At 38.3% G+C, this 14,917-nt stretch overlaps 2 protein-coding genes across 4 annotated transcripts; both read left to right on the forward strand.

The window, feature by feature from the left end:
* On the forward strand, positions 641-7,514 carry LOC109726659 (DDT domain-containing protein DDB_G0282237). Of its 2 annotated transcripts, none has more exons than XM_020256404.1 (10): positions 641-785; positions 1,631-1,838; positions 2,035-2,207; positions 3,586-4,008; positions 4,560-4,906; positions 5,040-5,468; positions 5,556-5,717; positions 5,821-5,909; positions 6,427-6,638; positions 7,204-7,514. In XM_020256404.1, exons 2-9 carry the CDS (start codon positions 1,726-1,728, stop codon positions 6,575-6,577), a joined length of 1,887 nt encoding a protein of 628 aa, XP_020111993.1. In that variant the 5' UTR covers positions 641-785; positions 1,631-1,725; the 3' UTR covers positions 6,578-6,638; positions 7,204-7,514. The 2 variants fall into 2 exon arrangements, with proteins under 2 accessions (XP_020111993.1, XP_020111994.1); XM_020256405.1 differs by having other exon boundaries at positions 5,040-5,459.
* LOC109726783 (serine/arginine-rich splicing factor SR45) lies at positions 8,666-14,830 on the forward strand. Of its 2 annotated transcripts, none has more exons than XR_002220604.1 (12): positions 8,666-8,970; positions 9,609-9,692; positions 10,327-10,415; positions 11,041-11,087; positions 11,173-11,253; positions 11,346-11,511; positions 12,161-12,413; positions 12,886-12,951; positions 13,320-13,445; positions 13,973-14,039; positions 14,172-14,263; positions 14,329-14,830. XR_002220604.1 is itself a non-coding variant. In XM_020256576.1 (12 exons), exons 1-12 carry the CDS (start codon positions 8,765-8,767, stop codon positions 14,393-14,395), a joined length of 1,290 nt encoding a protein of 429 aa, XP_020112165.1. In that variant the 5' UTR covers positions 8,667-8,764; the 3' UTR covers positions 14,396-14,830. The 2 variants fall into 2 exon arrangements, 1 of the variants encoding a protein (XP_020112165.1); XM_020256576.1 differs by having other exon boundaries at positions 8,667-8,970; positions 14,172-14,209.

Below are 14,917 nucleotides of genomic sequence, written 5' to 3' on the forward strand. Positions count from 1 at the left end.
TTATAAGCACATAAGGCAATCACACTGAGATTCTAAACAATACCAAAATTAAATAAACTATTATTATTTTTTAGAAATTAAATAAGATAGTCCGTTATTCACTTATGAACTTAGCTATATATATATATATAGAGAGAGAGAGAGAGTCTGGCTACTAAATTTTTAGGAGTATAAATCTCTTTATATTTATAGATTTTTGGCCGTTAAATTTACCCATTTGATCATTTTTATCTATTAGATCATATTATTCATTCCTAGGAGACCACTACCATTTTTTAATCCAACAGCCGAAAATTTATAAGTATAAAAGAATTTATACTCATAAGAGTATAGTAGTAGTCTAACTACTATACTTTTTACGAGTATAAATATTTTTGTACTTATAGATTTTCGGCCATTAGATTTATCCATTTGATCATTTTTACCCATTAAATCATCCTATTCAACCAACAATCTATTCAACCCCAGGGGTCTACTGAAAAGAAAAAAAAAAAAAAAAAATAAAAATAAAAATAAAAAACCCGGTGGACAGTGGGTGCACGAAAGACCGGGTGCACGGGATACTTTCTGAAAGAGAGCGGAGAGAGAGGGAGCCTATAAAAGCCAAAAAAACGAGAGAGCGCTCTCCCCGTTGCGAAAACGAGAAAAAACTCGAAAACGAGCGCGTCGAAGAGCCCCCCTCTCTCCCTCTCTTTTTTTTTCTTTTTTTTTTTCGTCTCTCTTTTCCCCTCCCCACCTCCTCTTCTCCCTCTCCTCTCCCCGCCGCCTCGTCGAATGCCACGAAGGTACGAATCCCCCCTCCCTCTCGATCGATCTCCCATCTCCCTTTCGATCCGATTCGCCGCTCCGCGAGCTCTCGATCGAGCCCCGCGGCGTCGGGAGCCGTCGGAGCCCCCGCGAGCTCGAGGTCGGAACCCTCTTCGACCTCTCCCTCGCCCTCGAATTCGTGCCTTATTGGATTCGTCTCCGTTTTGATCGGCTCTTTTGAGGATTTTGTTGGAGTTTGATGTGCGGCCGCGGATTTCGCGTCCGAATAGATCTAGCTGAGCTTTTGTTCGTATCGAAAGGATGCGGTTTTCGCTAATTATTGGTTTTTTTTTTTTGTCTATGTAGTTGATGAGGATTTGGGGTTTTTTCAGTTGGGGATCGTATTTTTCTGATGATGTGAGATCTTTTGGGGAATGCGAGGTTGTTGCTAGTTATAGATTGGAGCGGTTATGCTTGGTAGGGTACTTCGCTTGGAAGATATCGTATTAGGGTTTCTGTTTTGACCTCTTTGTTAGCTCAAAAATGTTAGTAAAATGGTTTGCGATGCCAGGAATTTGTTAGATTCGGGTAGTAATGCCTCCTAAATGCGGCTATGCATTGGATCATTCATCGATGCAGCTTTGTTAGTTCAACAAATTAGAATTAGGGTTTCCCTAAACAGGGGTAATAATGCCGCAGCGAAAGCTTCCTTGCTATGAGTTGGGGCCAGGGCTTTCTGTAAATTGCTAAGGACAATTAGTTCAATTCGGAAATTTGTATCAGTGTTGCTTCTTTGAATCACAGGATCATTCAGTTTTTTTGTCTTTGTACTTCTTAATGGATATCTAGTAAGTGTGAAATTTATTATAGAGCTCTTTTGCAGGCGATAAAGCATCTGCTACCTGAAAAACATTGGAAGAACTTATCAGATCTAGAATTTGGTGCAAAATTTGGAAGAGTGAAGTGTAGAAGTTCCTAATGCCTCTTTACAAGAGAAAGCCTTTTGCCCTGCTTGACCCACCACAGGACCTGGATCCAAATGAGCTTGTTTTCCAAATTCGGTTTACAAAGGAGATGTTCAGGGATTACCAGTATCCTATTCTGCAGTTTTTCTTTTTCTAAAGCTAGTGATAAAACTAAGTTTGCATTCTATTCTGCATTCAAGTGATCTAATTTGCATTATTTGGTTGAAAAAGTAGTAATAGACCATGCTCCTTAGCATAATTAGAGAAAAAAGTTTTTCGCTGCTGATTGAATACCATTGACAATATCCTTAACCTATTTTAGAGAATACTTGAAGAGACTGAATCTTTACCGCAAGAGGGTTTGGACCTGTAAAACTAGTGGAAAAACTAATTTAACTTATGAAGAAGCTTTGGTCTCGGAGCAACGTGCAGTGGAGAAGGTTCAGCAGTTTCCTAAAGAATTAATGGCTCCAGTTCTTCATATGGTTCAGTACAGTAAGAGACCATCTTGGCACACGTTCGCAGCATATTTCTTTTTTGTTCTTCTCTTGTATCTGGGTTATACTAGCGTCACTACTTGTTTCTTTTGTATTTCTGTCACCGGTTTTGGATATCTACCTTCTCAATTTCCTTTTACGTGGCACATGTCAGTTTGTTTGCTGTTATATTTGTTCAGTTTTTTTTTTTTGTCGTTTTTTCTGCCTTTTGTTGCTACGTACACATATTGTATGACTATATTCTTGCTTCTCAACTTGCATTTTAGATGCCAGAACTAGGCTTTAGGCCTTAACTGTGAAGCATGGCCTGTGAAAACTGACTATTAGACACTTTTCTTTCTTCTCCTCTTTGTTAAGCTATGCAAAGTATTCTGATAACCGTTTCCCTTTCTTGGGACGATGCAGAAAATCTGCAACGATGCTTGAGTTGTTCAAAGCATGATTGCTGGTCTTTTACTAGATTGTCATAAATTACAGTTTTACATAGCATGATACTACAGAAAGCGGATGAGTAGTGTTAAATTGGGCAGAGTTCAACATTTGCTCAACTTTTAGAGAAGGTTGTTCTCAGCTTTTTTTCCCTTTTTTCTGGCATTGCAAGTCAATGATTCTATTGGCATACATGCCTGATGTTATTGCCCGATATGGTGCCTGTGTTGTGCTTTTCCTTTGTACATAAACTTGTTGAAGTTAACCTCATAGGTCCTAATTATGATGGTAAATTAGATGATCTTCCCACCCGCTTTGTTTTGGTTCTCATACCTTTTGCAAAATTCTACTTTTGGAAAGCTGTTAGTTAGTTTGACATTTCCTTTCTGAATAGTCTCAAACTACTCTCCAAAGGGAACATTGCTTCCTTTGGGCTCGTGCTTCTTTGAAATCTTTGTCCAACTTGTTCTCCTAGCAATCTAGCCTCATTATTGTTGTCTTATCTGACCAATCTGTATATTTTGTTCTACTTTAAAGACTTAGAGGGTGACTAGATTTTCATGGCGGTGTCTAGTTAACTATGTTACACAGAATTTAACTGGTCGTCAAACTTTAGGACAATTTAACATTGTTTATTTTTCTAGTGAGTGCTGAAACCATAGATGGACCAGCATTTTCCTTGCTGTAGAAATATTTATTTTTGTTTTAAGGTTATAAAAGGTACTAAATTTAATTTCTATATTTGAATCATTTCGCTGGAGGTCAAGATTGTAAAATCACTGTACAGACTTGATCACAAAAATTTTATAGCGTGAAGATCATCTCTGTATTATTTCATTATTAAATAATTTTGACTAGACAAGTTGTCGTTTTCGTTCAAGAATTTATTTGCTATGAAAGAGCGAATATGTTCGTGGTTTTGTGTTACCATTACTACTTGTTTGCAGGCACTCTCGGTATAGATAAACTTGTCAATAATATATACAGCAAGTTGCAAGAAGGTTATTTTGAAGGCTTAGAATTGCATGGGAAGAAGGACGAATCTGTGTTTGCTTGCAAAATATTGAAGGTTCTGGAAGATGGAGAGGCCACTCTGTATGAAGTGGGTTGGCTTGATAGAGATAAGAAAGTTACTGGAACATCCACTGTCAAAGCTGAGGATTTGATACGAAAGAAACCACCACTGAGTAGGCATATGATAAAAGTTTTCATTAGGGACTCAACTTCACGAAATTTCCCTTGGGTGGTACATGAAACACTTGCGAAGAAACATGGTATTTCCACTCAGCCACCAGAGAATTTCGAAAACATCAAGAAAAGGAAAGGAACCGAAAATGGGACCATGGGAAATATGAAGAAGTTAAAGAGAGGTACTGGAAGAAATTCCTAAGCATAATTGTTTAGTTGGCTTCTTTGATGTATCACACTATCACGTCTTAATTTAGATTTTCCCCCCCCTTAAAATAAAAATATGCGAAGCAACCACTGCTATATGCCATTTCAAATTAGACCCATCTGTTTTATTGGTTTTCATTGACACCTAATAAATTTTTGGTCATTTTAACTCGAAGTTATTTTTGTCCTCTAAATTATGACTTTTGTTTAAGGGTTCTGGTGGCTATCAGCCATCAACTTTTGACCGTACCAATAGTTCTATTACCTAAAATGCAGGAAGAGCTGTTAAGTTTAACAGAATCCTTGTTAAGTTTGATGAAACCCCCAGATCAACTGACTGAGATACTCAAACTTGAAACGAATACAAGTTGAGAGGATGTTGATTATTAAAGGAAAAAAAGAGAGAAGTTGGAGGATTTATTGCAAAATGGACTATAGCTTTGGGGGATCTCCATGCATTTTTATCTTTTCTAGATACACCTTAGAAGATTTGGCTAACCAGTTTGATTATTTCTAAAATTTGCAGGTGAAGAAAATCCAACAAAAAACGTGGTTAAATACCCAATTGATGATCTTCTAGTGCAGCCTAGTGCAGATGACCCCATTTTAACGAAGCGCCCTCCTCTTTCTACGGAATTTCGAGTGCCTATGGATTGTGTTGGAGATTTCCTTATGGTTTGGGATTTTTGTTCGTCTTTTGGCAGGTTTTTGCACCTTTCACCATTCTCACTTACAGATTTTGAGAACGCACTCTGCCACAAGGAGAGCAATATTGTTCTCATTGTGGAAATACACGCAGCAATATTCCGCTTGCTTATAAAAGATGAAGGTGAATATTTCACAGTTATGCAGAACAAAAAGCGGAACTCTAAGGTGATTGTTTTTGCATTTGGACATATTTGTTTAATGGCTGTATTAATTACAAGTTAATTTTACCTGTGTGAAACGAGCTGATTTACATTTCATCTCTAATGTGTTTTACATATCAATTTCCCCATTTATGCAGATAACTCTAGTGAAATGGACTGAATATTTGCTGGATTTCTTGGAGATGGACAATAGGGAAAAGTTTTCAAGTCATATAACGACTATAAGAAGGGGACATTATGGTCTTCTTGAAACTCATGTTAAACTTGGGATTCTCCGGGAACTTGTTGAAGAAGCTCTTATAACTACTGATATAAGAGAGAAGTTAGATGAGCGTATTGAACAGCAGCAGGCACTTAGAGCCACGAAACGAGAAGAAACTAGGAAAAAGAAAGAAGAACAGGAGTTGGGAAAGGATGAGTCCGAAATTAAGGAAAGGAATCAGAAACATATTTTGGGGAATTGTAATGGGAAGCACAAATCCGATAGTCTGAAGGGCGAGCATAAAGGGAAAGATAAGGACAAAGAAGTTGAGAAGAAGAAACCTGAAGAAACACAAGTACATTCAGTAATCTCTCTCTCTCTCTCTCAACATAAACAACTCCCTTTCATTTTTCCGTTTTATAAGCTAAGTGATTGATTTTCTGCATTACAGAATGAGAACCTTGACAGGGAAATTGAAAAATTATCAATACGTACCAGTTCACTAGGGAAAGATAGAAACTACAACAGGTATTGGTTATTCCGGCGTGAAGGAAGACTTTTTGTTGAGAGTTCAGATTCCAAGCAGTGGGGCTACTACACCACCAAAGAAGAGGTCATTATTTTGCGAAAATTTGCCACTAGCTTTTCACTCTTTTTTTTTTTTTTTCCTTTTCTGTGGACATTGGCATGTACTAATTAAATTTTGATATCATCAGCTTGATGCCCTAATTGGTTCATTAAACCAGAAAGGCGTGAGGGAGAGAGCCCTTAAAAGGCAGCTGGAGAAATTCTATCAAAAGATAAGGTGTGTCTTTTCCGAACTATTGTATAGTTGTCCTAAAGTTGGTTTCTCCAACTTTCATTTTTCCATCATTCTTTCAGTATCCTTCACTGGTAGTGTTTAAATTTTATTCAAGTTCTATCGAGTTGTGAGCTCATTTTCTCTAAACCAAACCTCTATGTCTCAGCCTGCAAGGCACATCAAATGGTTCTTACAATGGCATATACTTTCTACGGTGAAAAAAAAGCTTTTAGTGCCATTTGCAACACGTTTGTTAATTAAATTATTTAATGTAAATTGAGCAATGTAAAGGAGCTCGCTCTGGAGTCAATTCTTCCTTTTGTATGAAATAAGTACCCATGCCTGTTAAGGAGGATGTTTAGTTGAACATGTTGTGTTAATTTCTGCCATGGATAGTACTTGTTTTGTGTCAAGTTTCTCATGCCAATGGCTTTTCGAAAGCCGTAAAGCTGCTTTGTAGGATTAGCACTTATTTTATTGCCTCATTCATTGACTAATGGTTTTATGCTTGCTCACACAGTATGGCTTTAGAGAAGAGGACAAAAGATATCGCCCAAAAGATCCTACTCGAAGAGGCTGTGCTGCGACGGTCCACTCGTGTTCGGGCCCAACCTCGGGATAACCCCAACATGGCATTCCTCAAATACGTAAACAGGTGGAAGGAGACCTAATTTAGCCAATCAAGACCATACAGTTCAGAAGCTCCATGAGTCCCGTCAAGCCTGCCAATTGGTATATAATTAGCTATATTAATATTTGGGTAAACGTATGGATAGTCCCTGTTCCCTTTGCTGTCGCAGTATTCTGACTCAGCTCCTGAATTTTTAACTTAGACTTTTTTCCCCATATATTGCAATTCCGCTGCAACACAAATTTTTTCTATACATGACCTTCTTAATACTGTTTCAAGATAGTATTGAAACAAGGAAGTCATTTTACAGAAGGGGTAAATGGTTATTTGATGTGAAAAGTTAGATTTGTTTGGCAGCAACGGATGGAATTCCGAGACAAGTTTCTGAGGAAGAAGATTAGACTGCCAATTGCAATACAAGGACTACTCATAGTTTGCCCATGAGTTTATCATATAATTTTTCTAATAAGTAATGCTATGGGTACCTTATTATGTACTCTAAAAGTGCAACTGATGTGTTACATTCATGTAGTAGCAAATATCCAGCGCAAATTCGGCATTTGAAACATGACTCATGAATTGCACTTTGGAGGACTTCATTGACCCAATGGCATTACTGTTTTGTTCTTGCACTCAAATCTAACCGTTGTCTCTTGATCTTGCTAGGATTTCCTACAGGAACTGGAAATGAATATTATTCGTTGATACTTTAGAAAGACTAATCAGCCACTCACTCACTAGCAAATTTGAATTTTGTAATTTCCTTCCCACAAAGTTCTGAAGTTACTTTTGTTGTAACCTACGCGGATGATAACAATGTAGCTGATTGTTTCACCTATTATCTAGCCACACAGGAGAAATGTTGTTTGGACCTCGTGGTCTCATCTAGCATTATCCACTGTAGTTATGTCTGATTTGTTTTCTCCTCGTAAAAGTTCGACTAGTATGCAGTAATCTTGCTCGATGTGTTCGTGGTATTAGCTTCTCTACTCGTAACATTGCGTGAATGCTCTATATTCTGTATTCGAAAAAGCGAGATTGTCATCAAGCAACTCGGGCCAAAGACAAAGGGGTTTACAAATTCTTGTTAGGGGGAACTTCATTCTCCCGTAGGCGTCTCATTTCCATCAGCTGACGAATCCCGTCACTCTACAGTTGGGTTAGATGCCGATTAGTTGGGAATCTTGCATGATTTTATTACTTCTCATTTAAGTCGATTATGTCTTTTCTATATGAGCCATGCAGTGACCATCTCATTCAGAATATTGTAAATATGTGAAATGAACACTTTCTTTGAACAGTGTTTGGGTAATTTTCATGTGAATCTGAAAATGTTATATTGTGTTGGCGGTGGCTCAGGGCGCATGTGTGAATCAATCAACACTTGCTATGTATGATTGCCTTAACCACCTTTATAAGAAACTTTAACAGCACTCTATTTGTAAAAATTTGTGTACTCTGTTATCTCTATCTCTGTATATTTTTTAAGCATATACCTATACTGATATTGCAAAATACTCAAACTTGTAACATGAAACCTGTTACTTCCTGTTCTCTAAACTATTCTTAAATCTATCCTCTCCCTCAAATTTGCAATGGGCAATGAGCAATAATTCGTCATTGTAATTTACCATTTGAATTTTAACACGTTAATTTTTACCATCTAGTTATAATTCGTGACAGTTTCTAATCTCATTGTATTGCTCAAACATTTATTCATCATGTGATCACAAATAAGTCATGGAATATATCTAATCAGCTTATATTTTTATGTATTTAGAAAATTATGCGTTGTATGCCATAGTTTATTGTGTTAAAAATTGCAAGGTGAGTCACAATTTTTTTGTTTTTTTTGAGAGCATTTAAAAATAAACTTAGCTGAAAATGTGAATCAACTAGGATTCGAACTTGGGTCTCGGATATCAATCATTAAATTCTTTGCACTTGCTCTAGAGACGGTCTGAGTCACAAAATTTAGGTTGTGAGATAGCATCAGGGCAATACTGAGTCCTCTGTTTTTTTTTTTAAGAAAAAAAGAAAAAGAAAAGAAGAGTCGTTTCTCAATTAGAAGTGATCACGTGGGTAACCCGAGTAGCCAACCCATCGCGGTAGGCCCAGGCATTACTTTTACCCGACCCCACCCACACAATCACAAACCCTAATCAATTCCTCCTGGTTACTAGGGTTTTCCTCCGCCGCTCCTCCACCACCCCCGCCACCTCCGCTAATGGCGAGGCCGGGACGAGCTCGCCCCGCGACCCCCTCGGGCTCCGGCTCCGGATCCTCCTCGCGCTCGCGCTCCCGCTCCCGCTCCTCGTCGGGGTCGGGCTCTCGCTCCCGCTCCCGATCCCGATCTCGGTCCATCTCCTCGTCGTCCACCCCCTCGCGGAGCGCGAGCTCTCGTAGCCGATCCCCACCGCCTCAGAGAAGAAGGTGAGCTCGCGAGATATGCGCTTTTTTTAGATGCTTCTCTTGTAATAAGCAGTTAAGCAGTTAGGCTTTGTAGTTTTAATGCAATGTGTTCTCCTCCAAAGATCTATTGGAAAAAAATACTAGTAGTTCTCAGAAATATGCTTTGTTATACTGTAAAAACCCTGTGCTAGGAGAATTTTTTTTTTTTTTGGCCTTTTCGGAGCGAGTTCCGTGTTTACTTCAGTTTCATCAGTGTGAACAACTTTTAGTACCAAATGAAACCGTTAATCGAAGAGAGTATGATCGATTTGATTGTGGTGCGTCCAAACTAGTAGGAATTTTGTACCTACGCTTAGTTTTCTATCTTGCATCGTTACAGTAAACGCACATGTAATTTAGATATTTCATATGAGACCAAAATATTTAACTATGCTATATTTGTTATCTGTTTTTTTTCTTCTTTGTAGTAATATTCGCTATTATATGGTTGTGCATATGCTTGCCTTTGGAAGATATTCATGTGATTTTAATTTTTATGCTACCGAAGAGTGGTTGCAAGAGTGATGCATTTGCCTGTTTGCGATAATTTAGTTGTATTTGGCCTTTTGTTTTTTTGTAACGTCGAATATATTGCAAAATCAGCCTTTTGTTTTTTCCAGTCCAACTGGACCAGCTAGGAGAGGTCGTTCGCCATCGCCTCCGCCTAAAAGAGCTTCACCTCCTAAGAGGGCTTCACCCCCGAGGTAGGAATCTAGTAAAAAGATCTTTTTATTTCCATTCTTTTGTGATGGTTGTCAAGTTTTTTTATAAAAAAAATATGCATTTCATGACGATGCCACCAATACCGGTTCGTATTTGGTTTAAAACCTTTCCAGATTAGCGGTTAGGCTGTGGTTTTTTAATATCTCTTCTTAGAGGCATAGTGGTCTCTTCCATTAATAGTTCCTTGCAGTGATGAGTCATGTTTCTGTAAGTTTATGAAAGTGTTAGACGGACAAAAGTAGTTGTACCCTTTTCAGGATGTAAAACTGGAGATTCATATAATGCTACCAAATATTTGCATGAAAAATGTTGCCCTAGTGTCTTTATTGGCAGGAGCCTCGTTCACTGCAGCTTTTATATGTGTGAGATAGTTAGGTCGTTGCTGCAAAAGAAAATAATTTGGGTATGTTAGGTTTAAAGTTTGTTTATTGTGAACTTAATTTGTTAATTTGTTTGTAAGGTGTCTAAATTGATGTTGCAGTATCTTCTGTTATTTTTACAACATGGGTGGTGCTGTACATGATAAGCTGCACTGTTGAATGTGGATGAATTTTTTCCTTCCGTAATATCTTATTGCCCGAGAACTTTCAGTGACAGCATAAGTTTTTATTTCAGGAAAGCATCACCAATTCCGGAGTCTGTTGTTCTTCACATTGATCATCTGTCGCGCAATGTTAACGAAGCCCATTTAAAAGAAATATTCGGTAAGTACCATTTGGAAGTACTGCTTTTCTTTATTATGTTGTTTTATACTTTACTAGCATTTTCATCAACCCATAAAGAGGAGATATTATGAGTTTGGCTGTTCCATTTAAGGTGGACTGTAGATGCACTTTTCAAGAATTCTTAGAGGGAATCATCATGCCTTTCCTCTTACTTTTGTACCCTTTTTTAATTTGCCATATCTAGGTCCTATTGACATAAGTGTTACTTCAACTGAGACATTTAAGTAAATTCTCTGCCATTTGCTTGTGAAATCCCAAAAATTTTGAATATGAAAGTTGTGTGTTTGACGGGAAATTTTTGAATGTCTCTTACTCTTGTTAATGATAGGCGTTAACATTTTACTCAAATCGCCCAAAATACTCGCATCAAGAAACAACTATTTTACCAGTTTTTCTGGATTTTGCTGATGGCTTTCATTAGAAAACTTATATGTTAATTTATAACTGAGCCTTTTTGTGTGACACCACTAGAGATAATGAGTTTATAGGAAGATAGTTGTTACATGTGCAAAACAGCTTAGATACATGGCACATTCTTTTTCAATTTTCGTTTCTTGACCGGCCTTTTTCTCCAGTAACTGACAAGAGGATTGCTTTCTTGCAGGTAACTTCGGTGACGTTGTCAATGTGGAACTATCAATGGACCGCATTGTAAGTCAGCAGTTTGGTTTATTAGTATTTACAAAAATGCCCGGATTGTTCATGTGAAGCTCACCTATATTTACCTGATATTTAGGTTAATCTTCCTCGTGGTTATGGATATGTCGAGTTCAAGAAGAGAGCTGATGCTGAGAAGGCTCTTCTTTACATGGATGGTGTATGTATTTTATCTCCATCTCCATAAATCAATTAATTGCTAGTTCTTGTTGGTCAGCATATGCAACTTGACTTGTACAACTTTTTCTGCAGGGTCAAATTGATGGAAATGTTGTTAGAGTAAAATTCACTTTGGCACAACGCCAGAAAGCTTCTTCCCCTCCAAAGGTGGTTCCGGCTGCTCCGAAAAGAGAAGCTCCACAGAGAGATAAAGCTGTTCCAAGTACTGAAAAGGATGCTCAACAGAGGCCCAGGGAGCGTAAGTAAATTTACGACTTCATGGATGGCCTGTTTTCTTTTTAGTTCTGCTATGGGTCTTTGCCTCTTTAAATCTTTTGGTGCCGTCTGCTTCTTTGAACCGTGTATATGTTTTCTACTTTGTATCTCTCATTTCCTTTTTGTTGGCTTGTGATTTATTCATCTAATTAGGTGATGAATGTGGCTTGAGCTTCATGTTTCAAAATATTTAGTGGCTATACTTCTTTTATTAGGCCACATTCTGTGTACTATTCTCTATCGTTGGCCAGCAACTTTTCATCTGTGTTACTTATTTTATGATTAATCTGACTTAGGATTTTTCTTATCTTCATGTGTTTCTTTGGAACTTCCCCTTTTTTTCTGCTTGTTGCCTCGTTCTTTCATATTTATGTACTATGCATTTCTGTAATAGAGTTTGATTTTTGTTCTTATTTTTTGTTTTACATTATCAGCTTCTCCGCGGAGGAAACNCTATAATCTATGTTGCTTATTTTATGATTAATCTGACTTAGGATTTTTCTTTTCTTCAAGTGTATCTTTGGAACTTCCCCTTTTTTTCTGCTTGTTGCCTCATTCTTTCATATTTATGTACTATGCATTTCTGTAATAGAGTTTGATTTTTGTTCTTATTTTTTGTTTTACATTATCAGCTTCTCCGCGGAGGAAACCACTTTCTCCTCCACGGAGGCGATCTCCTCCTCCAATCCGCAGGGGGGCTGATTCACCGAGGCGTCGACCAGAGTCCTCTCCTAGACGTCGGCCAGAGTCTCCTCCTATTCGTAGGCGGACAGATTCCTCTCCAGTTCGACGGGGCGAAACACCACCTCCTCGGCGAAGACCAGCATCCCCCATTAGAAGACGTTCTCCTTCACCGGGTCCTAGAAGGAATAGATCACCTCTCCGGTTAGTCACATTGACTGTGTACTTTTGTATATATAATACTGACTGTGTACTTTTGTAAATAATCTGTAAATACAGACCTTACCTGAACTTTTGAAGCATTTTTAAATGAGTACGGGAACTTAAAAAGTTTTGATTTCATTACCTGACTTTACTGCATTTTTTTTGCTCAAGTACCCAACTTAAACGTTTTTTTTTTTAAAAAAAAAAATCTTAGTTCTTCATGAGAGCTTAACAATATTTTGTAATTATTTGTAATTATTGTGATGGAATATTCTTTCACTTAATGACTTGATTTTGACAGAATTTCAAAAGTTGATGTAATGAAACTTTCAGATAGTAAAATGAAAATTTTGAAGTTCAAAAGCCATTTCAAAATATGCTGCAGTTCAGGAAGGGTTTGTATATTTTCACCTATAAAATATGTAGCTTGAATTTTATGGATGTTGGTGCTGATGGATCTTCATATGAATAGGATTTCTCCTAGAAGAGGCCGGGGAAGTCCACTTCGCAAGCGATCACCGATGCCCCCTAGGAGGCGGTAAGTTACTCTACATGAAGCTTTTGACCTTGCTTTATTTTAGATTGTCTAGTGCAGATTAAATTCTGTCATGTAGTATGCTGTCTCATTGTACTAAAATGGGGATTGTGAAGCAATTGTAGGAGACCAGCCTGCTATACAAAGAGGATCTCACCCTTTTTAATTTTATACTTGGCATGATTCTCTCTGCAAAAGTTCCTTGACATTCTTTTTCCCTTTTTTACCATGAAAATAGCATTTTGTTTTCTTTATGACCCACTGCGGTTAGACTTCATATATATTTTTTGATTTTCTGCATATCTCTTGAAAAGAAATTGAGCTGGCATTTATCTTATGTCGTTTTCTTCAATCCGCATCGCTTGTTCCAGATCACCACCTCCAAGACGCTTAAGAAGCCCACCAAGAAGGTCACCACCACCACCTCCTCATCGTCGGACTCGATCACCTCTTCGTAGGCCTGTTCGTTCCCGATCTAGGTCAATCTCCCCTCGCAGGTAACAGCTAAGTTGGATGCGTCACAGCTTTTTTAGGCCTAGTTTGGTAACGTGGCAAACGAAAGCACCATTTTTTATACTATAAAAGAGTCGAAACATCTAAAAGCGCTTACAATCTTCTGTCCTCTATTGCTTTAAAATTATGATTGTAACTACTACCGGAGAAGCATGTAGCCATATGCTTCTCTGATAGCAGTTGCAACCGTAATTTTATAGTATAAAAGAAGAAAACATTGAGAGTGCTTTTGAAATTTCTAGGTCTTCTATAGTATAAACATAGTGCTTTTAGCCACCATATTAACAAACTATGCCTTAGTCGGTGTGGATAGACAATCAGAAGCCATGCCCTCTTTACAACCATTATATTTGAAACTGAAGTGTTTTGGTTTGAATTGCTTTCAGAACGTAGTTCCTGAAAGTCTTTCTTTGAAGCCGAAATTTTCTGGTTTCATTTGTGGAAACATTACTAGACCGAATATTTGTTCTTCTTGCGTATATTCATATCTATCTCATGCTTGTAAAAGCAGGGGACGAGGGCCGCCGCGGCGTGGAAGGTCAGATTCATCGTATTCTGCATCGCCCAGTCCTCGGAGGGTAAGAAATTTTCCGAGTTCTCAAAACTGCAGATTCTGAAACTTCTGCTTTCAGACTCATCTGGAAGCACGCAAATTCCAACATCCTGAACTGCATGAATATTGATTGATTTAATACCTTTTTCTAACCCAGGGACCTCGAAAAATATCAAGAAGCCCAAGTCCTAGGAGGTAGCTTATGTTCCCTCTCTTCCTCTTGCTTCTAATTCATCTCGAAGAGATGTGGTATGTTCCTCTCTTTGCTCTTCTTTTGTTTTCCGCCCCTTTTAATGTCTTTTGGTGGTGTTTAGGCCTCCTAGAGGAAGAAGCCCCAGTAACAGCCGCAGCAGCAGCTCGCCCTCCCCTCGGCCAAAGTAAGCGCTTCGTTGGTCGTGAATCTTCTTCAGTAGGTAAGACTCTCTCTCTCTCTCTTTCTTTCTCTCTCTCTCTCTCTCTCTCTCGCTGGTTTGTGTGTGTGTTGCTGCGAAGCGAGATCTTAGCGATTCTGCGGGCGGTTCTGCGGGTGGAGCTATGCAACCGTGCGAAGGTTGAAGAGCTTAGAGGGGGTACCAAGAGTGAAAGCTTTTGTACTTTCCGAACCCTTGCAAATGGTCTACTCTGCTTCTCGCGCACTGTATTTGGCTTTTTAAACTCGGTCAGTGATATTTAAACACTGGAAAACTTTTTTAAGTAACTCGGTATGTACTGAAACTGCGTGAAATCTCCGAGAAGTAGCTTGTCTAACTTCTTACTCGCAAGATGATTATCTACTTCGCTCATTTAATTTGATCGTCTGTATGCATGCTTGCTTTCGGTGGTTTCTTTGGCATTTTTTGCAGTGAACTTTTTTCTTTTTCTTTTTCTTTTTTTTTTTTTCTCTTTTACCGAATCAGATTATAG

This window comes from Ananas comosus, linkage group 21 (assembly GCF_001540865.1).
Source record: "Ananas comosus cultivar F153 linkage group 21, ASM154086v1, whole genome shotgun sequence".
Classification (NCBI taxonomy): domain Eukaryota; kingdom Viridiplantae; phylum Streptophyta; class Magnoliopsida; order Poales; family Bromeliaceae; genus Ananas; species Ananas comosus.

Bases quoted from the DNA above. Each gene is read 5' to 3' on its own strand.
- LOC109726783 (XM_020256576.1), top strand. From the start codon at position 8,765: ATGGCGAGGCCGGGACGAGCTCGCCCCGCGACCCCCTCGGGCTCCGGC. The intron at 11,512-12,160 runs GTAAGTAAATTT...TTACATTATCAG, and splicing joins TCAACAGAGGCCCAGGGAGC to CTTCTCCGCGGAGGAAACCA. The intron at 14,040-14,171 runs GTAAGAAATTTT...TTTCTAACCCAG, and splicing joins CATCGCCCAGTCCTCGGAGG to GGACCTCGAAAAATATCAAG.
- LOC109726659 (XM_020256404.1), top strand. From the start codon at position 1,726: ATGCCTCTTTACAAGAGAAAGCCTTTTGCCCTGCTTGACCCACCACAG. The intron at 2,208-3,585 runs GTAAGAGACCAT...ACTTGTTTGCAG, and splicing joins TCTTCATATGGTTCAGTACA to GCACTCTCGGTATAGATAAA. The intron at 4,907-5,039 runs GTGATTGTTTTT...CCATTTATGCAG, and splicing joins ACAAAAAGCGGAACTCTAAG to ATAACTCTAGTGAAATGGAC.